Source organism: Myotis lucifugus, unplaced genomic scaffold, assembly GCF_000147115.1.
Source record: "Myotis lucifugus unplaced genomic scaffold, Myoluc2.0 scaffold_21, whole genome shotgun sequence".
NCBI classification, from domain to species: Eukaryota; Metazoa; Chordata; class Mammalia; order Chiroptera; family Vespertilionidae; genus Myotis; species Myotis lucifugus.
In genome coordinates, this window is record NW_005871069.1 from 828,912 (window position 1) to 852,087 (window position 23,176).

The window sequence follows — 23,176 nt, forward strand, 5'->3', positions numbered from 1 at the left end:
CGGTGAATTTCCCCACCTTTTCAGTGAATTCTCTTTTCCCACCTATCTAGTGAATTTTCCCCACCTATCCGGTGAACTTCGTTTTTTGCTCTAAGCAAAATCTTCTCCTCCAGACATCCCTGTTTGGGCAACAGATGTGTGAGTCACATCCCACATAGTTCAAGGTTTGGGATCTGGAGAAGGGCTATGAACAAATGACAGAGATGAGAGAAGAAATAATAATTTGGAAATTGGGGGGCCAGGTGGAGAGTCCAATGTGAGAGGAAGAACTTCACTGGTGCCCAGGCCTTGCAAATCTTTTATTCAATTTTGGATACACATATAGCCCTTAGTTAGGCAGGCAATTGTGGTAACAGACTATCTTAAAGGTCAGTAAATATTAGTAAAGATTTACTCTGAGACTATTTGGTCAGGAAATTGCTTGAGCTACCATTGTCTCAACTAAACAATCGGTGCATAGCTCTGGCCCTTGCCAGGGCTCAAGGTTCACCAGCATTCTGGGCTTCTTATCTACACTTCTCTGATAGTGAAGACAATGGGTAGCTTCCAACATGCTTCCTTGTTTTCCCGCCTGGTGCAGTGTTTTTCCTTGAGTGATGCAGAAGACTTTCACCGCCATCAACTCTGTGGATGTTCCTGGAGCACTGGTGATCATGAATGCACCTCGTATGCATTGTTTTTCATTTCTGAATATAACAATGCAAACTCTGCAAATATGAAAATGAATGTTTGGCTTTTGACTAATAATCAAGGACCTGCCAATAAATGTTATCAGGGTTTATTCATCATGCCTTTATAAAAATGAATGGGATATATTTTTTCCTTTTCCCAAAAGGTAAAATTCCTAACCTATTACCAGACAACTCTATTAAAAAAGAGACCAGGCTGCTTCTTGTCAGCGCCATGTACTTCAAAGGAAGATGGAATGTACCCTTCCTGAGAACTTGCACAAAGGAAATGCCTTTTAAAACAAGCCAGGTGGGGAAGCTTTCAAAAACCCTGCTAGTTTGATGAAAAAATTGAATGGAAAATTTTAGTTTTCTGAAAGCATGAATGGTTGGTTAAAATAGTCAGAAACAACACATTTCTGAAAGGAATTTTAGACTCAGTAGAAAAGAACTAAAGGAAAGAAAAAATAGATATATTTTTACATTTCATTCCTCCTCCTATTGCCTCTGTTAATTTTTATACATTCATTGCTGCCACCTATTTCTGGAAACTTAAAATATTTCTTCATATGCAAGTTGTTAAATAGAAAGCAAACAACAACAACACACAGGGGTTAGGGAAATGTGATACTTGTGTGCATTGGAGGTATAGAGGGAGTGAATGTGAAAACATTTATTAAATCATGTATTTTAAAACTTACGTATAGACTTGACTTGCTGTTAATTAATGTATCATTATTTGTAAAGTATTTATAAATTGTTAATATTAAAACAACTAAGACGTTAGTCTTGACATTGAGGTATAACTTCGATATAGGCAGACATTGAAATAGTTTTCCAATCCTGCAATCCATGAACAATACCATTTCAAAATATTGGAAACTTATACAGTTACTATCTCCCTGTTTTATTTTTTGGATAAGGTGTACTTTAAATAATCAGCTCTCTTGTTGCAACACAAGGAGTGGAAAACTTTTTTAGCATTGACTTTAGAAACTATGTTAATTTTTATAGTGGATGGTCTGTAGCAACTTTAAAAATTCAGTTTAATAAGTCTAATACGTCCACTAACTTCTGCATGCATATACCTTTCAATAATTTAGAAATCACCTCCCGGTAGTAGAGTATCAGACTGGGGAAAATTGAATGTAAATGCATGAAGACACACCCGGGTCTTGTACAGGATGACAGGGCAGGTCCATCTTACTGCAGTCACACTGCTGTGAAACTAGAAGTTTTTCCCCACTTTTTCATAAACCCTTTTTCTAATTAGCTAGAATCCTTTGATCACATTGTTTCTTTAAATACATTTGCAGAGCATATTTTACATGAGGAAAATCTGGCTTGTTCCTCTGGAAAATGCAGAGTTTCACACTGATCTTGCTGAATTACACATCTCCTCATGGTGCTGCCACACCTGCTCACAGCAGATGCTGTGCCCTCATGACGGAAGGAGTGGTGGACTTCCCGAAGTGCGCTCTAGCGCAGGAATATTGTTTCCACCACAGCTGCTAAGCACTCTCCTGGAGTCACTGCGCTCCTCTGGAAAGGTCATTGCCTTTTCCATCCTGTGCTTTTCCTTCAGGCTCCTTTGTTTGTTCCCCTCAGGAGGAGCAGAGGCCCGCGCAGATGATGTTCCAGGAGGCCATGGTCAACCACGCCTACATAAAGGAGGTGAAGGCCCAGGTGCTGGAGCTGCCCTACGCGGGCAAGGAGCTGAGCATGCTCATTCTGTGTTTAGGCAAACACAACGTGGACCTCAGCCAGGTGAGGTGAGCCCAGGGACACCCTCTGTGCCCTTCCTCATAGGATAGAGCTCTCACCGATTGTGTCTGCCCTTTAAGCTGGTGACATGGGCCACAGGCTGTGGAGCACAGCATGCAGTATGCAGGCTTTGGACTCAAGACCCACTTCTCCAGTATGACCTCTCCCAATCATTACCTCACCCCCGCTCCCCTTTTCTCCTCTCTGAACTGGGGATAACAAGAACATCTGCCTGAATGTTTTGATGAGGATAAAATGGGGGTGACCCACGGACGAGCTTAGCACATTACCTCGTACTATAAGCCCACTTTAAATGGGGTCCTTGTTACTGTCCTGATCAGTTAGTTGTTAGTGGTATATTTTAAAGAGTAAGAGCCTTGTCTTTATGCAGAACCTGAAGCAGTGGGTGGGAACAAGCTTAGGCATTAACCTAAGGAGGGAGAGGCAAGGAGGATGGGGCCAGCCCTCAGGGCACAGAGCCAGGAACAGCCCCCACTGGCACTCACCACCCTGACCCCCTCTTGTTTTCTGTGAGCATGGGTCCTCGGGTGAGAGGATCTACTGCTGCCAATAGGCTCTGGCCCAGCACCTGGGCGGGCGATGTCCCGTGTCCTGAGGGCTGAGTGATGGGGCCTGCAGCCCTTGGCTCTGCCTGTGTCCATCTCCTGTGAAGCTGCTTCTCCACAAGGATGTGGATTCCCTGAGCTGACCTTTCCCTCTTGGGGCTGTACTGTGAGCCCTTAATTTGTCAATCTTGTTACTTTGTAGCAATGTCTTCTCATCTTCAAGAATAAGCACACGTCCAGCCAGTGTGACTCAGTGGTTGAGCGTCGGCCTGCGGACTCAAGGGTCCCAGGTTCGATTCCGGTCAAGGCCGTGTACCTTGGTTGCGGGCACATCCCCAGTGGGGGGCGTGCAGGAGGCAGCTGATCAATGTTTCTCTCTCATTGATGTTTCTGGCTCTCTATCCCTCTCCCTTCCTCTCTGTAAAAAATCAATAAAATATAGTTAGAAAAAAAAATGTCCTGTAGTTTTCTGAGTACAAGTCTTTTACCTCCTTGGTTAAGTTTATTCCTAACTATCTTATTTTTATTGTTGTTGCAATGGTAAATGGGATTGTTTGTTTAGTTTCTCTTCCTGAGAATTCATTATTGGTGTATTAAAAAAAGATCACATTTAGGATATTGATTTTGTATCTTGATACGTTGTCAAATTCATTTATTAAATCTAGAGTTTTTTGGTAGAATCTTTAAAATTTTCTATGGACAATATCATGTCATCTGGAAATAATGGAGTTGTACTTCCTCTTTTCCAATTTGGATGCATCCTATTTCTTCTTGTCTGATTGTTATGGCTAGAAATTCCAGTACTAGAGACTAAAAATGTTGAATAAGAGTGGTGAAAGGGGATATCCCTGGCTTGTTCCTGTTCTTAGGATAAATGGTTTTAATTTTTGCCCATTGAGTATGATGTTGGCTATAGGTTTGTCATATATGGCCTTTATTATGTTGAGATATACTCCCTTGAATCCCACTTTGCTGAGAGTTTTTATAAAAACTGTGTGCTGGATGTTGTCTAATGCTTTTCCTACATCTATTGATATAATCATGTGATTTTTTTTAATTTCAATTTTTTATGTGATGTATCACATTTATTGATTTCTGAATATTGTACCAGCCTTGCATTCCTGTAATAAATCCCACTTGTTCATGGTGTATGATCTTTTCAATATATTGTTGGATTTGATTTGCTAATATTTTGTTGAACATAACATCTATGTTTATCAGGGATATTGGCCTATAATTCTCTTTCTTTGCAGTGTCTTTATCTGGTTTTGAAATTAGGATAATGCTGGGCTAATCAAAAGTGGTTGGAAGCGTTCCTTCTTTTTGGATTTTTTTGGAACAGTTTGAGGAGGATAGGTATTAGTTCTTTGAATGTCTGGTAAAACTACCCAGTGAAGCCATCTGGACCTGGGCTTTGTTTGCTAGGAGCTTTTTCATTACTGCTTCAATTTCATCAGTCATTATTGGCCTACTTGGGTTTTCTGATTTTTCCTGATTCAGTTTTGGAAGATTGTATTTTTCTTGGAATTTGTCCATTTCATCCACGTTTTCAAACTTAGCATGTCAGTTGCTCATAGTATTTTCTTATAATCCTTTGTATTTCTTTGCTGTCAGTGGTTACTTCTCCACTTTTGTTTCTGATTTTATTTATTTGGACCTATCTCTCTGTTTCTTGATGAGTCTGGCTAATGGTTCATCAATCTTGTTTATCCTTTCAAAGAACCAGCTCTTGGTTTCATTGATCTTTTTTATTGTCTTTTTATTCTCTATGTCCTTTATTTCTCCTCTAATCTTTATTATTTCCTTCCTTCTACTTACTCTGGCTTTTCTTGTTGTTTTTTTTTTCTATTAGTTTTTAAAGTTGCAGGGTTAAATAGTTTATTATTAATTTTCTTGTGTTTTTTTTTTTTTTTTTTTTTTTTTTTTTTATGTAGACCTGCAATGCTATGAACTTCTCTCTCAGGACTGCTTTTGCTGTGTCACAAAGATTTTGGGTTGTTGTGTTTTCATTTTCATTTGTTTCCAGGATGTTTTTTATTTCTTCTTTGATCTCATTGGTAACCCTTTATTATTTAATAGCATGCTATTTATCCTCCATGTGTTTGAATGTTTTTGAGTATTTTAACTGTAGCTGATTTCTAATTTTATTCCATTGTGATCTGAAAAGATGCTTGATTTACTACCATTTTTTCTTGTTTTTTGAGATAGGCCAGTAGGGCTATAAACTTCCCTCTCAGGACTGCTTTCATTGTGTCCCATAGGTTTTGGATTGTTGTGTTTTCATTGTCATTAGTTTCCAGGATGTTTTTAATTTCTTCTTTGATCTCATTGGTAACCCAATCAATATTTAATAACATGCTATTCAGCTTCCAATTGTTTGAGTATTTTGGGTTGTTTTTATTGTAGTTTATTTCTAATATTATGCCATTGTGATCAGAGAAGATGCTTGGTATGATTTCAATCTTCTTGAATTTGGGGAGACTTTGTGACTCAATATGTGGTCTATTTTTTAAAATATCCGATGTGCACTTGAGAAGAACGTATATTCCGTGGCTTTGGGGTGAAATGTTCTGAAGATGTCAATTAAGTCCATCTGATCTAGCGAGTCATTTAGGATTGCTGTTTCTTTGCTGGTTTTTTGTCTAGAGGATTTATCCAGTGATGTCAGTGGTGTGTTTAAGTCCCCTACTATGATTGTGTTGTTGTTGATCTCTCCCTTGTTATTTTCCAGGAGTTTTTATTTTTATATATTTGGGTGCTCCTGCATTGGATGCATATATGTTTATCAGGGTTATATCTTCTTGTTGTATCGATCCCTTTAGTATTATGAAGTGGCCTTCCTTATCTCTTGTTATGGCCTTCACTTTGATGTCTATTTTGTCTGATATAAGTATTGCTACCCCAGCTTTTTTTTTTCATTTCCATTTGCCTGAAAGATATTTTTCCATCCCTTCACTTTCAGTCTGTGTAAGTCCCTTCTTCTGAGGTGGGTCTCTTGTAGACAGCAAATGTATGGGTCATGTTGTTTTATCCATTCAGCCACTCGATGTATTTTGATTGGAGCATTTAGTCCATTTACGTTTAAAGTTATTGAAAGGTACATATTTGTAGCCATTTCTATTTTTTGTGCCTCTTTTCTTTCTTAGCTTTTTTAAAAGGGTTTAAACCACTTCATTCCAAAAATGCCAACACATTAAGCCTCAATTGTAAATATTAACAGTGTTCTTTTCATTTAAAGGCTTTATACACAAATTCTGAGCTCTATAAACAGGAATTCTTTTTTTTATCCTTTTATCCAACCCAGACTTTATTTTTTTAAATTCTTTATTAGTTAAGGTATTACAAATGTGTCCTTATCCCCCCCCCATTAACCCCTATCCTTCCCCCCTGCTAACTCATGCTCTCATCCCCCTGTTGTCCATGTCCATTGGTTTGGCTTATATGCATGCATACAAGTCCTTTGGTTTATCTCTTCCCCTGACCCCCTCCCTCCCCTACTTTCCCTCTGGGGATTGATAGTCTGATCGCTGTTTCTCTGTCCTTGGATCTGTCCCTGTTCATCAGTCTATGTTGTTCTCTATAATCCACAAATGAGTGAGATCATGTGGTATTTATCTTTCTCTGACTGGCTTATTTCACTTAGCATAATGATCTCCAGTTTCATCCATGCTGTTGCAAAAGGCAAGAGTTCCTTCTTTTTTACCGCAGCATAGTATTCCATTGTGTAGATGTACCACAGTTTTCTAATCCACTCATCTGCTGATGGGTACTTAGGCTGTTTCCAGATCTTAGCTATGGTGAATTGTGCTGCTATGAACATAGGGGTGCATATATCCTTTCTGATTGGTGTTTCTGGTTTTTTGGGACATATTCCTAGAAGTGGGATCACTGGGTCAAATGGGAGTTCCATTTTCAGGTTTTTGAGGAAGCTCCATACTGTTCTCCACAGTGGCTGCACCAGCCTGCATTCCCACCAGCAGTGCAGAAGGGTTCCTTTTTCTCCACATCCTCTCCAACACTTGTTGTTTGTTGATTTATTGATGATAGCCATTCTGACAGGTGTGAGATGATACCGCACTGTCGTTTTGATTTGCATCTCTAGTATAATTAGTGACTTTGAGCATGTTTTCATATGTCTTTCGGCCTTCTTTTCGGTCCTCTTTTGAAAAGTGTCTATCTAGGACCGTTGCCCATTTTTTGATTGGATTGTTTGTCTTCCTATTGTTAAGTTTCATGAGTACCCTGTAAATTATGGAGATTAAACCCTTATCAGTGATATCATTGACAAATATGTTCTCCCATGTAGTGGGTCTTCTTGTTGTTTTGTTGATGGTTTCCTTTGCTGTCCAAAAGCTTTTTATTTTGATGTAGTCCCATTTGTTTATTTTCTCTTTAGTTTCCATTGCCCTAGGAGCATTATCAGAGAAGAAATTCCTTCACTTTCTTAGCTTTTTATCTCTTCTTTTTACACCAGTCACTTTAGCATTTCTTGCATTGCTGGCTTGGTGGTGACAAACTCCCTTAACCTTTTTTTGTCTGTGAGGCTTCTTATTTCCCCTTCAATTTTGAATGATAGCCTTGCTGGATAGAGAATTCTTGGATTCAGTCCTTTGCTTTGCATCACTTTGTAAATTTCTGTCCATTCTTTTCTGGCCTGATGTGTTTCTGTTGAGAAATCATTTGATAATCTAATGGGAGATCCCTTGTATGTAACTTTCCGTCTCTCTCTTGCAGCCTGTAAGATTCTCTCTTTGTCCTGAACATTTGCCATGGTAATTATGATGTGTCTTGGCGTGGGTCTTTCTGGGTTCATCTTGTTTGGGACTCTCTGTGCTTGTGTGAATTTTTTCTTCCCCACCTCAGGGAAGTTTTCTGATATTATTTCTTCAAATAGGTTTTCTAACCCTTGTTCCTCTTTCTGTTGTTCTGGCACCCCTATTATTCATATGTTGTTTCATGTCATGTTGTCCCATAGCTCCCTTAGGCTCTCCTCCTGTCTTTTAACACTTGGAGTGTGGGTGAATTTCCCGCCAAAATATAAGATGGCTCTGTCTTTTGGTTTTGTTCCATCCACCAAAAGGGTGGATTACAAACAAATATTTGGTAATACGCAGTTACAATCGGCCCGTGTTTACACGTTTCCCGCACTCCACCGCAAATCTATATGAACCGAGTTAAAGACGGCTCCCGCGGAGTACGCGCAATTCACGCGAGCCGACTTAACTCGTTTCCCGCACTCCAAGTGTTAATTTTTTTTCTCTAATAGCAGTTCAGTTTGGGTGTGTTTTATTTCTCTGTCTTCTAATTCGCTAATTCGGTCCTAGGTTCTCCTAGTCTATGTTGAAACTTTCAATGGTGTTTTTTTATTGCAGCTATATCACTCTTCATTTCTTCTTGGTTCTTACATAAGTTATTGATTTTTTCATCCATTTCTTTTTGATTCTTACATAAGTTGTTGATTTTTTCATCTGTGTCTTCTTGATTCTTGCATAAGTTGTTGACTTTTTTCTCCATCCGGTTTATGCACTCTAGGACCCTATATCTGAATTATTTTTCTGACATGTTGCATGCCTCTGTTTCATTTAGCTGCTTTTCTATCAAGTCCTCCTCTTCTTTCCTTTGGGGGTTTCTTTGTCTACCCATGTTTGATAGATCTCACTGACAGATCTACATGTTGAGTCGTTCAGGGGCTGCTCCTTGGGTGGTTGTGGCTCCTCGGGCTGCGGTTGCTCCTCGGGCAGTTGTGGTAGCAGTTGCTCCTCAGTTGGCAGCAGCTCCTCTGGTTGGTGCTGTTCACAGCCGTAGTGGCTCCTCTGGCTGGTGGGGGGAGGCTTCTCACACAGCTGCTATTCCTCAGACAGAAGGTGTGCTGATCACGAGGCTGCTGTTCCTTGGATGGGGGTGGGCTACCCATGCAGCTGCTACTCCTTGAACTGGGGCAGACTGCTCATGTGGCTGCTGTTCCTTGATGTGGGACTGGCTGCTCGCTGCTCTTGTTCCTCTGATGTGGTTGGCTGATTGTGGGACTACTGCTCCTTGGACTTGGACAGGTTGATTGCAAGTCTGCTGCTCCTTGGATGGGAGTGGGCTGCTTGCACGGCTGCTGCTCTTTGGACGGGAGTGAGCTGTACGTGTCGCTGCTCCTCCTCTCCAGGTGTCTGGTTATGTGGCTTGCTATCAAGCACTTTAGCCAGACAGGATAAAATTCAGCTTAACAAGACATGACTCAAGGGGAACAAAGCATGAATGTACTCACGACAGCGATAACCCCTATATAAGTGACCACCTGAGAAAAGAGAATTAAGGGAGAGAAAAGAGAGTACAAATGATATCTAAGAGAGAGAGAAAAAAAAGAAAGAAAAAGATAGGAGAGAAAAGAAAAAGGAGAATATATATATATATAGAAAGAGAGAGAGAGAGAGAGAGAGAGAGAGAGAGAGAGAAACACCACAGAACCAATAGATAAACCAAACAAATACAAACACCCAGTAAAGAGGGTGGGGGCATAATCTGTAGAGGCTGAGCTGATATACAGGAAATAAGGTTAAGAATTGGATAAATATGGTGAGGACCTCACTTCAGTATAGCGGATATATAGTAGAAAAGGGATGAGTGGATAAGAAGAGACAGAAAGGGAACAAAATAATATATTTACAAAAAATTGATTTAAAAAATGGTATAAAAATAGAAAATAACAAGTAAAAATAAAATAAAATTGAATGATGAAAAAATAATGTGAAAAGAAGTAGAAAATAAAGCAACAAACAAAAAAAGGGAAACAAAGAAAAAAGCCCCCCAAAAGCTAATAAAATAATAATAAAAAAATAAAATTGAAAAATTGAAATGTCATTTGCCATTTATATTTTAAATTCACAAGGAGAACACTCCAATGTTTTTTTGACAGAACAGTTACTTTGCCTGTTCTGTCAAATAGACAGAATAAATGTATTGATTGATTGATGTATAATGACCAATTTTGTCTGAACCTTATGTACAGTATACACATTGACATAGGAAATAGCTTTGTTTTCTATTTAACCCAGATTGCTAACTCCAGGTAAGCACAAATACAACATGGCAGGAAAAAAAATAAAATTCAGAAAACTTGTTCTTCAATTAACGTGTCTCAGATTTTAATTTAAGAACTTCTCAGAGCAGCCTCTCTTTCTTCACTTTCTCACATTGGCCTCTTTGAAGAAGCCAGTGAGTGGTGCTCTGATTCTGTGAGAAATGGTGGAGAGCTTACCAGATCTGATCAAACCACTTGAATTTAGCAATAAGTGGCTTTCAATAAGTGTTGGTTTCTTTATTTAATAAACTGTAAATCAGTCTAAAATCTTCATTATTAAACTCTTCCTGATTAAAAGAAAATCTATGGAGTGTATTTTTATCTCTCATTACTGGACCTTCCTTGACCCTTTTCATGAGAAACAAGTTCTCAGCGAAAACAAACAAACAAACAAACAAACAAATAACAAAAGCAAAGAAAAATCTACAATCCCTTTCAGACTATATTATCCATACTACCACACACACACACACACACACACACACACACACACAAATGCGACTTTTTCTTTGTTGCTGTTTCATGTTGAGATTTGTAAGAAAACAAGGGAGTAGTTTCATGAATGCAGAATTATTTCAGACCCTCAACCACTATAAGTTTTGGTGAAGTTAAATTCCCAGACATTTAAAGTGGGAAACAAACAAACGATCCACAGAAATAGTGGTATAGCCATCACTGTGAGAAGAATATGGGGAACATTCATTTTGGTCTCTAAAGATAGTGACATCAAGGTTGTTTGGACCCGGGGATCCTTAGAAAGAAGATACCTACCAAGAAGGACTCCTGCTGGCTAAATAGACTCAAATTTATAAGACAGACCCTTGCAGCCATTTCTATGGGATGAGGGGAGGGGAGGGGTCTCACCAGGAGGGCACTTCAAGGAGAAGACTGCACTGAACTGCCTGCCTGCACTGTGTTCCTGCATCTGAGCCAGCCCTTAGAAAGGAGTCCCAAGAATATATTTCAATCTTTAAGACTGAGGCTTTCCCCATTTAATTGGAACTGTGCACTTATATCCTTATCTGCATTTTCACTAACCAATCAGAGCAACTCCATTCTGACCAATCAGGACAGGCTTTTTGGAGCAATGAAACTTTGAGGACTTGGAGTCTTCCTTTGCATAAGGATGGACCAATCAGAGACCAGGGGTGGGGACTTCTCTCTATTTAAGCCAGCTTCTTTCTGGCTCTGGGAGCACACTTTCTATTTTCACTCAAGATTGTTTCCTGGAGAAAGAGGAAGAGGGAGATGGGAATGGAGCAGGTGGAGCAGACCAGAGCAGAGCAGAGCTGGCTAGCCAGAGAGGGCCACCTTGCCACCTGCTGCTTCATGCTAGTAACTGAGCTGTATCACAATTGAACTGTTTGCACTGAATAAAGTTTCCTTCTTCACTGCACCCTAAATTGGGGATTCCTGGTGGCATTGAACTGGCACCAATGACCATCAGCTGACAGGACTGTTTTATCTTATAGTGGAGATTCCTCCCCACCCCACAAAACAAAAACACAGGAAAAGAAAATCATTTTGGTGTATATAAATGAGATTCAGAGGGGCTAGTTTGCCCTGTAAGAGGTGATACATTATGTCATCTCAGTGATTCACACTTAGGCAAGAACTAGGCCATCAGGTCCTTGCCAGACATCTGAGTTCCCCCAGACTCAAAAAGGTGCTCATCTCCTGAGTAATCCCCCTTCATCTAGGATTCTACTGCCAGTGCCCAGACTCCTGCTGTGCGGGCCCTGCTGCCCCACCCTGCTCCTTCTTCCACTGTGCCCCAGCACCCAGCCCCCAGTGCAGCCCTTCCCTCCACCCCACCCCACCCCATTCATCCTCCTGCAGGCCCAGAACTGCACCCACCTCAGGGACATGTTTGCACTGCAGGCATCATCAGAAAAACCCTAAGAACAGTTCATTTATATGCAGGCTTTCACTCATGATTGAGTTTATACTGAGCACATACTATGTGCCAGGCACTGTTTTTTATTTGGCTGAGGATACAGCGGTGAAGAAAGCTGTGAAAGCCCGGGTGGTGTGGTGCTTCTCTTTCAGTGGGAAAATCTTTGAAGGCATCTCCTCTCACCTCAGATTTTGCAGTTTCTGTTTTGCATGCAACCTGCTACTCATTAATAAATGCCTGCTATGTAATGTTACATTTCAGCACAAAATAACACAGGGAATGAAGGAAGTTGGCGGTGGAGAAATTGGCCGTGTTGTCCTTTTGAGGGAACAGGCCACCATGTGGTTATACAGTTGAGGCCTAGTCCTGTGCCTGGCACAAGTGCCTGTGTGGTTAGGATGGCCTGAAGCAGAGGAAAGAAGTCAGGCATGAAGGTTGCAGGGACCGGGCCAAGCCCTGAGTGGTATGGCAGGTCCCTGTTACAGGGAGAAGAAGCAGTAATGCCTGGCCTTCTACCTGGCCTTCATGGGTGTGGGGCGCACCACTGTGCTGTGTGTTCTTTTTTGAATTCTGAGAGGGGAACTCTAGCTCTCCTTGAAGTAGGGGAAAGATTACATGGTTCCAGTACCTGGGGAAGGTCCAGCTTTGGATTCAAGTTTATCCATCTGTTCCAGCTGCAAATCTTTTATTTCTATACTAGAGCCTGGTGCATGAAGATCATGTACTGGGGGGTTGAGGGGTGAGGGTTTTCCCTCAGCCCAGGTTGCATCCTCTCCAATCAGGGACCCCTCAGGGGATCTCTAAATGCTGGGTTTTACCTGATCCCACAGGGACAATCCCGCTCACAATCGGGACTGCTGCCTCCCAACTGCTAGCCTTCCTTCCTGCCTGATTTCCTCTAACCGCTTCTGCCTGTCAGACTGAATGATGCCTAACTGCTCTCCTGCCGGCCTGATTGCCCCCAACTGCCCTCCCCTGCAGGCCCAATCACCCCCAACTTCCCTCCTGAACAGGCTTGGTCCCCCCAACTGCCCTCCCCTGCCAAACTGGTCACCCCCAACTGCCCTCCCCTGCAGGCCTGGTTGTTCCTAACTTCCCTCCTATTCAGGCCTGGTCCCCCAAACTGCCCTCCTCTGCATTCCTGGTCTCCACTAACTGCCCTCCCCTGCCAACCATATCGCCCCCAACTTCCCTCCCCTGCTGGCCAGTTCGCTCCCAACTGCCCTCCCATGTTGGCCATCTTGTGACAACATGGGCGTAGCAATCTTGTGACCAATTGGGGGCGGTCTTCTTGTGACCACATGGGTGTGGCTATCTTGTGACCACATGGGGGAGGCCAGCTTGTGCGAGGGCATGATAGTCAATTTGCATATTACCTCTTTATTATATAGAATTTTATGAAAATCCAATGGTCTTTACAACTGCAGACATGAAAGCATTTTTATATTTCCCAAAACCCACTTTTTATTTTATCCCATGGTAATAATAGTTAGTTGCTTCTTATAGGGTAATGTCAGCTTCTATTTTGAGGTTTATCAGGAGACTGTATTGCCTCAGCAATACAGTTTTAAGGGTTCCCCTGCTTTTCCATTAAAGCAAATCTATCATAGCAACTGTGCAAACATTCTGTATCTTGGTGTGTAACTGGACTTTGTGCATTGTGTAGATTTGTTCTTTGTGTGTTAAAATAAGGAACCAGGCCAGGACTCCTAAGACCATAAAGGGTTCTTGATTTGTAACATGAAAATTAAACTTTTGCTGAATGTTAAGTTTATAGATGTTATTTTTAAGTTACTGATGCTTATAGTGTAGTTTAAAAATCCCTTCAATTCTGTAATAACTTTGTGCTCCCAGAAAGGGATTGAGTCTTAATTTTACTGTTTATTCCTGAGAACTTTCAGTAAAACTCTATTTGATGCAGATTTTATATATGAAGATACCAGTTATGATTTTCTTTGAAGAAAAAGCAGACATAGATAAATATTTAATCTATTAACCACTTACATTCATGGGACAATAATTATAAAATAGTGATATAAAAAGAACTTCTGATGTAATTATGTCTCACAAACCGATACATTTTAGTTTCTTTATTCTTTTGTTCTCCAATGAAAGTTTAATAAATTATTGGGCTGGGAATTATTGATAATTAGTAATAAAAGCATTAATTTAATTTGATAGAAGCAAATGTCAAGGAATCCGTTTCAAAATAAATGCCTATAGAAGGAATCTTTTCTCTATTTTAGACTCTTCACTTTGATGCAGTTAAGGAGATTCATTCAAGTTTTCAGAGTCTGAATGCTGATATCAGTAAGCATGGAGCTCCCTATATTCTGAAACTAGCTAATAGGTTATACGGTGAGAAATCCTATGAGTTCCTCCCGGTGAGTACTTTACACTCACATTCTACAACTCATGAAATAGTCCAGACATTTTCCAGCACAATCAAGTCACAGAAGTCAGTTTTTATTTTTATAAACATTCAGAAATAGATACAGAATTTAACATATGGCCGTATCTCCATTAATGTTTTGATTTCATTTGATAGTCTTCACAGGAAAAGATTGATCCTGGCTGTGTTACTAAAGCAAGAGTGAATTCCATAATCCACTTCCAAGAACAATCAGTGTATACTTATTTATGAAAATGTTAGCCAAGAGTTAGAAAAGAATTGGTAAATTTTATGCAACACCAAAACTACTGAACTGTACACTTAAAATGATTAAGGTGGTAAATTTTGTGTTATGTGTTTTTTTACCATAATGCAAAAAGTGTAAGGGTTAGAATTTTTTGTTACAATGAAATTTATTTCTTTTAGGACAATTTCTACTGCTTTTCATGATTTTAGAAAACCATTTCTGTATGTAGTAGGACTTATTCATGTTTTTGTTTTGTTTTTTAACTTTCCTATTTTAAACAGGAGTTGTTAGCTTCAACCCAGAATATGTATGGTGCTGAACTGGCCAGTGTAGATTTTCAGCGAGCCTCTGAAGATGCAAGAAAGGTGATAAACGAGTGGGTCAAAGGGCAGACTGAAGGTAAGAGAGTGGGCCGAATGTAGGCATTCATTACACACTGGCGGTTCCTTTCCTCCTTCCACTTTCCCAGCCTGCAGATGATTCCCTGCCCTTTTCCTCTGCCCTCACCCTCGTGCTGGGGCAAAACTCTGCCACTGCCCAGTGCCAGACAGCTTTTACATGTGGAAATTCCTCAAAGTGGGAACTTCAACATGCTTTCACTGAAGCAGCTAAATATTTTCCCCATAAATGCACCAAACGAAATTTTAACATTAAAATTAACATTGAATGTAGGATAAAAAGGATAAAGCTTTGAGGAAAAATCTACCCTGGCCCATATTATGGAAAAGAATCCTATCTAATAATAGACAAACATGGTAATTGACCATACCTTCTCTACACCTCCCATTGGCTAATCAACATGATGTGCAAATTACCTCCAACAAAGATGGCGGCTAATTTGCATCCTGCAGGCAGGGTGGGCCAGCACGAGCCACCATCCCAGCCCCCGTGTGCCGCCTAAGCCCGCCCCCAGCAGGAATCCCCGTGTGCGGCCCTGGGTGGCTGGACTCTCTGGCCGTTATCGTGATCGTGATCGGAAACCGGGCCACAGGCAAGGCGGCACCCCTGGACCCAGGAGACTTCCTGCCTGTGGCCTGTGATCCTGATCATGCTCAGAAAGCTGGGCCACAGCCAAGGCCGCACCCCGGGACCCAGGAGCCGCCTTGCCTTCAGCCTGTGATCCTGATCGTGATTGGAAAGCCGGGCCACAGGCAAGGTGGCCCCCTGGAACCTAGGAGCCTGTAGGCGAGGTCTGCAGGCAAAGCAGCAATCAAGCTATGAGGGGAAGGGTGGAGGGCAGAAGGAGCTACAGGAGCAGCTCTGGCCGGAGACTGAAGACTCCCACTGGAGCGTGGAGCAAAGACTGAAGGCTCCAGCTGCAGCGAAGAGAACTTAGGAGCCCGTAGGCGAGGTCTGCAGGCAAAGCAGCAATCAAGCTATGAGGGGACGGGTGGAGGGCAGAAGGAGCTATAGGAGCAGCTCTGGCTGGAGACTGAAGACTCCCGCTGGAGCCAGGAGCAAAGACTGAAGGCTCCAGCTGCAGCGAAGACTGTGTCCAGAGTGAAGATGGAAGGCGGTGGCCAGAGTGAAGGTCTGGGCCCCAGGTGCCAGAGGAAAACTGGTGCTGGCAGCCAGGGGAAAGAAGGCCTATTGCACGAATCTCTTCGTGCAACCGGCCTCTAGTCCTATATAATAAAAGCCTATTATGCTAAGTGTTGGGTCATCAGGTCAGTTGTCTGTTCAATCAATCAGAAGGCAACATATTGATGATATGCTAAGGCAAGTCAACTGCTCGCTATGATGTGCAATGTTCACCAGGGGGCAGACAGTTGTTCGGTCAACCAGTTGCTATGATGTGCACTGACCACCAGGGGATAGACACTCCAACCAGTAGGTTAGCTTGCTGCTGGGGTCTGGCCAATCGCAACTGAAAGAGATTGGCCAGACATGTCCTGGCACCCTCCCACGGTCCCTTCCTGGCTGGACAACCTCCTGCATCACTCCTGGCCGTGATCATGCACCAGTGGGGTCCCTTGCCCTGGCCTACACCCTCTCACAATCTGGGACCACTCAGGGAATGTCAGAGAGCCACTTTTGGCGCGAGCCTGCTCAACCCTGGAGCTTCCACTTGGTGGTCAGTGCACTCCAACAGGGGGAATGCCACTCAGCCAGAAGCCGGGCTCACAGCTGGCGAGCGCAACAGTGGTAGCAGGAGCCTTTCCCGCCTCATCAGCAGTGCTACGGATGTCCAACTGACAACTTAGGCTGGCTCCCCACTGAAAGTTGGTGGTCCCTAAGCCACCAGTCAGACATCCCCCGAGGGCTCCCAGACTGCGAGAGGGTGCAGGCCGGGCTGAGGGACCCCCCCACCGAGTGCAGAAATTTCATGCACTGGATCTCTAGTCTATAAAAATAAAAGCATAATATGTAATTAGACTGGACACCTTCTAGACAACCTTCAGTTCGAAGCCGTGGAGGCTGAGGCACGAATTTCATGCACTGGAGCTCTAGTCTATAATAATAAAAGCATAATATGCTAATTAGACCAGACGCCCTTCTAGACAACCTTCAGGATGAAGCTGCGGTGGTGGAGGCTGAGCCCCTGGCATGAATTTCATGCAACGGGCCTCTAATATTCTCATACCTTTGACACAAACTGCTGTGGCCATAAGTATTTTGGCATATATCTTGTCTACGCTGTCATGGGTGGCTCAGTCTCAGCTGTTTCTCCACCACCACTCTCTCTAACCTTGTCTAGGTCTGAGTCAAGGCACCTCCCCAACACCTGTCTCCCATCCAAGGCATTCTTCATGGCCATGCCGTGGTCACAGGGGTACTGGTGTTTCAGAGGAGTAATTGTCCTAGCCTTCGGATATGTGTTAAAATATTTTCTATGAGAGCAGCTTCCACTTGGAGGCTTTGAAGAAGTGACTTATTTAACAACTAGAAGTCCAGTATACAAAATTAGTGCATGGGGGGGTAGGGTCCCTCAGCCTGGCCTGTACCATCTTCAATTCAGGACCCCTCCGTGGATGTCCAAAAGCCAGTTTAGGCCAGATTCCTGCAACAGTTGGGCATCCTTCTTGCAATCTGGCCCCTAACTGCTCACTTGCCTGCTGGCCTGATCGCCCTACTCTTCCCTGCCACCTCATCCCCTTAACTGCACCCCCCTGCTGGCCTGATCCTCCTAACTGCTCTCTCCTGCTGGCCTAATCTCCCTAACTTCTCTCCCCTGCCTGCCTGAACCCACTAACTGCTCTCCCCTGCTCCCTGATCGCTGCTAACTGCCTCTGCCTCGGAGCTGTCATCATGGTTTTCTCACGAAGAACGTCCACAAGGTCATCTGGAAGATCTTTGGTCTAATTAGCATATTACCCTTTTATTAGTATAGATCATTTTCATGAAAAAATATTTTTTATGCCTGCCAAAGAATAGCCATCAAAAAGAATGCTCATTGTTTCTCACACAATGCAGAAAAGATTGTACTGTTTTTAGCTTTTAAACCTTTTAGTTGGTTTATTTACAGTCAAAACATACTGGTAGGCCTTCCCCAACTTAACACATTAATGGGTATTAAATAAAAAGTATGAATTTGAATTGCATTTCAATGCAGTTCAAGAATGGGATGCTAATATGTGAATTTTTTTTTTAAACTTACTTTATTTCTTTAGGGAAAATTCCAGAATTGTTGGCTGAAGGCGATGTTAATAATATGACTATACTTGTGCTAGTTAATGCCATCTATTTCAAAGGAAACTGGCAGGAGACATTCAGTAAAAAGGCCACAACCGAAACACCATTCAGACTGAATAAGATGAGGTAATGTAATTATAAAATTGCTCTTTGCTCTAAGACATCGGTTCTCAACCTGTGGATCGCGACCCCTTTGGCGGTTGAACGGCCCTTTCACAGGGGTCGCCTAAGACCATCCTGCATATCAGTTATTTACATTACGATTCATAACAGTAGCAACATTACAGTTATGAAGTAGCAACAAAAATAATTGTATGGTTGGGTCACAACATGAGGTACTGTATTTAAAGGGTCAGAAGGTTGAAAACCATTGCCTAAGAGAATGCAGATAATAATGTGAGTGACTTGGTTTTTTCAACTTTTCAGAAAGACACAAAAACAGTGAAAATGATGTATCAGGAGAGCACATTTCCATTTGGCTACATCGAGGACCTTAAGTGCCGGGTGCTGGAGCTGCCTTACCAAGGCAGGGACCTCAGTATGGTCATTCTGCTGCCAGATGACATCGAGGACGAGGCCACAGGTCTGAAGAAGGTAGTGGCTCCCACGCTCATGCTTCATGTTTCCTTCTAACAAATCGGTTCAGACTGTGTGTATGTGGTGTGGTAGTAGGTCATCAATGTTTGCTACTCTGAAGCCCTAAGATTAACTTTTCAGGGACTGTCAGTGAACAGTTGTGGTGGGAACATCTAAGAATCTATATAAAATTTATCATGTCTGTGGCAGCTCACAGGAATTTTCTTAAATACACTTTAGAGGAAAGTGCAGTAAAATTAGAATTGTTTTATTGAAACAAATTTACTAAAATTAAAAATCCCAAAACATTTATACTAGGTAGCTTCAACTTGTACAATGAGGTCCCATTATTACACTGCTCCTTTTCATCACAATTCATATAGATTGTGAATTAAATTTCTCACAGCTGCGTGGTAGAAAAGACCCATATAACACACTAGCTTAAAAGCAAAGCCTATGTTCTCATATGAACTTTGTATGATGTTTCTATTTTATTTCAGTTAAAGGCAAAGACATTTCTTTTCAGGCTAGGACTAGGCAAAACTGTGAAGATTATGGTTTTTCTTTAGTGTCTCTAGCCTGCTGTGTGGTTTTACTCTACCCTCTCCCTAACCAAACTTGTTATCAGGAAGAGGTCCAATATTAATTGTTGGCATATATAAAGTATGTATTAAAATCAGTATGTTCCTTCTTTTAATTGTATTTTCATATTTGTCTCTTCTCTGATTGTAAAGAGAAGTTCTCCAGCCTCATAAAAGAGATAATCAGCATCAGTAGAACAAGTGGAATGATGGGTGCATTCTAGTCCAATAGTAGTAGTAATATGGTAGTGATAATAGCTGACATTCTTGTGGCTCTTACTCGTACTGTGTGCCAAGTGCTTTGCGTACATTAAATCACTTAACGCTCACAACAGTGCTATAAGGTAGGTACTATCATTAACCCTCTCCCAATTTTAGATGAGGAACTAGTCCCTTTTCTTTTTTTTACCCACAAGCTAAATCTATTAGAGATTACTTTTGCACAGTGACTTCACAGATAACCACAGTTGGCTTGGACCAAACCTCTGTTCTATGATCACCAATTGCTGAAAAGAAAGGAAATCCTCCAAATGGAATATATTTTGGTACAAAACATGTAGGAAACTACTTAGGAACTGATGAGTCCATTCATGTAAATAATGTTTATTGCCTTGCTTATGTGAAATAGTTCTCACCTCTTCTTTTGTCCATTCTCATTTAAGATCGAAGAACAATTGACTCTGGAAAAACTGCATGAGTGGACCAACCCTGAGAATCTGCGTTCCATTAAAGTCAACCTCCACCTGCCCAGGTTCAAGCTGGAAGAGAGCTACAACCTCAACTCTCACCTGAAAAGCCTGGGTATAGAGGATCTCTTTAATAGCAAGGCTGATCTGTCTGGCATGGCAAGAGCCAGAGATCTTTTTATATAAGAAATTATCCACAAGTCTTTTGTGGAAGTTAACGAGGAGGGCACAGAGGCAGCAGCTGCCACAGCCCTCATTTCGAGGGGTTGCGCACTTATGCCAGAAGAAAATTTTCTGGCCGACCATCCATTCATTTTTTTTCATTCAACACGATACCTCAACTAACATCCTGTTCTTAGGCAGTCTTTCTTTCCCTTAGAGACTGTGGAAATCCAAGGTCAAGCTTAGAGCTTTATCACTGGTCCTTTCAATGGTGATAGTTTTAATATATCTTCTGCAATAAATCTACCACCCCAAAACAAATCTGTAACTTCCTTTGTAATGTCAGCTCTGTTTGGTGTTTACACCCATTAACTTTGGATAGGTATCTATTTTCTTTCTTTATATTGAAAAATTGAGTGATTGCTTTTGAATGCACCAAGCAGATATGTAGACTCTTGACAGTATAGTAAACTAAGAAACTGCTGTACTCTCTTGATAGCTATGAGAAAAATTATAGTACTGTAATTTATTTCACAGATAGACTTCTGGAAGCTATGATAGACGTTCATTGTTGAAGGGAGGCCTAAAAACAGACATTGAATTGAAATGTAGGAGAGCTGCCCAATGAAGGGTTGGATTATGAAGATAAATTTGCCTTGGCCCGTGTTTCTGACCCTTTGTTTTACAGGATTAGTATTCTATTATAGCCCCTCTGATTTCAAACGATTAAAGAACGTCTTTTCCTTTATCAACTTTGTTTGTAGTTTGTGGGGGGTCACAAGGAGTGAAGAAGTAAGTGTGTTATCTTAAAAGATGCCATGAAACTACGAAAGAGAAGTGAAGTAGGAGAGACTGTTAAGTAAGAGGGGGTGCAAAGATCACACTGTTACCAGCTAATTGTGTGTTTTCTGATAAGGGCTCTTGATTTCCATCATCTAGTCCAGATTGTGATAGCAATGGGATGGCTTTTTGCAATGCTGGATGGGGGAGGGGCTCTGTGATCAATATAAGCCTTAGTCAAATGCACTATTTGGAATGGGGCTGGAAATGCTGCATTTTCTTGCTCCCACAAAGCTGGTGGGCTGGCTAATAACGTTTCCTAATTCTTCTAGCCAGACTGATCTCAGTCCTCTTCTTATTTGTATCTGACCTCAGAAAAGACAGGACTAATGGGATTCTTGGACTGACAATATTGACATCCATGATGGTTGTCAGTGACTCCCTGAAAGAAAAGGAAGATTTTAGCAAATCTGTTGACAAGCTTTTCTCCCTTTTTTTCTTAAAATACTTGCTGGCAACTACAATATTAAAGGTTCTATTAGCTATGGGAAAAATAAGAAAAGCAAGTCATTACATTCTGTAATCCTTCTCTTAGGGCTCTTATGCTAAAATCTACTCAGTGATATAGAGTAAATTGTGCTAATTAGGTAGAAACTGAACTGTAGGGCCCCATACAACTCTGCTCAAATCCTTCTTTTTATATGTGAGGGAACAGGCTCATGGAGTATAAATGAATTATTGAAGGTTAAACAACTAGTAAATTTCAGAGAGAACCTAGAATTCAATAAATATTTTATGTGGAGAACATCTAATTCTTTACTGCAATGTGAACTAAGTAACTCAGATCTTTTAACACAACCAAAAACAACCACAACAACAAACCAAGCAAACATGAGCCAAAAGGCAAGGGAGCTGCCATGATTATGAAGAAGTACTCAACAATCCTGGATAAATTGGTGTCTATGGAAACTGGGGCCACTTTTACTCCAGAGGCATTTCCCAATCCTACTGAGGTAAAAGGGCATGTAGCTGGTATTTTGATGATATTCAAGGCCAGGCAGTCAGAGTTTCGGCCTGTCAAGTATGGGGCCCCCATTGTGACCCTGTGCTTTCACATGGCAACATAAGAACTATACTCTAGGAGTATGACTGCAGCAGCTCAGAATGTAGCCCTGATGTAAGTCATTGGAGAGTCCCCCAAATTCCAATTCCTGGAATTGGATTACATCTATTCTGGTTTGCTACTACCGAGAGGCATATGGAAGAAGCAGACAAAAATCATCCCTAGGGGAAGATTACCCATAAACCTCAAATCTTACATAATAAAAGTCTAATATGCACATTGTCCCCTCGGATGGTGGTTCGGGACCAGGAGTTCGACCATTCACTATGACATGCGCTGATAACCAGGGGGCATCATGGAACATGGTGGGTGCCCGATGGGCCTCAAGGCAAGCAGAAGTGGGACCCCGGTGGGATTGTGGCTAGGTGAGGAGGTGCACCAGGCGAAGGTGGGTGCAACCAGCCAAGGTGGACCGGGGTGGGGATGCCGCCCTGCTCCCAGGTAATAAGGGAGAAAGGGCAAATAGCAATCCTCTCTAATAATAGACAAAGATTGAAATTAACCGTACCTCTGCTACACTTCCCTTGGGCTAATCAGCAAGATATGCAAATTAACCGCCAACAAAGATGGCGGCCGGCAGCCACACAGCTGATGCGAGCAGGAGGCTTGCTTGCTCCAGTGATGGAGGAAGCCAAGCTTCCTCCCTCCTGCAGCCAGGCTCTGAGCTCCACTCTAAGCAACAAAGTTGCAATTATAGAAGCTAAACAAACCCCAGATACCTGCTTTCAGCAGGCTGTGGCCTCGGAGCTGGAGCAGCAACAAAGTTTCAATTATAGAAGGTAAATAAATCCCAGAATAAAAAAAAAGATAAAAAGGAGTGGCTTGGAGCTTCAGTCGCTGGCGGACTTGGCCAGCCTGAAAATCGTCAGCCCCTCATTCAGACTGACCAGGCACCACAGTCAGGACCCCCACCGTGAAGGGGGTGCAGGAAGCCTGAAAACAGCCATCAGCCCCTCATCCAGGCTGGCCAGGCACCCCAGTGGGGACCCCCACCATGAAGGGGGTGTAGCCAGCCTGAAAACAACCATCAGC

At 42.0% G+C, this 23,176-nt stretch overlaps 1 protein-coding gene across 1 annotated transcript; it reads left to right on the forward strand.

The window, feature by feature from the left end:
• The first annotated feature begins 596 nt into the window (after nt 1-596).
• LOC102428762 (leukocyte elastase inhibitor-like) lies at nt 597-20,956 on the forward strand. Its single transcript, XM_023751367.1, is given in 8 exon segments — nt 597-666; nt 2,254-2,435; nt 14,211-14,348; nt 14,885-15,002; nt 18,215-18,355; nt 18,661-18,830; nt 20,056-20,394; nt 20,396-20,956. Coding segments are annotated over 8 exon segments (1,221 nt in total). The 3' UTR covers nt 20,459-20,956.
• The last annotated feature ends 2,220 nt before the right edge of the window (nt 20,957-23,176 follow it).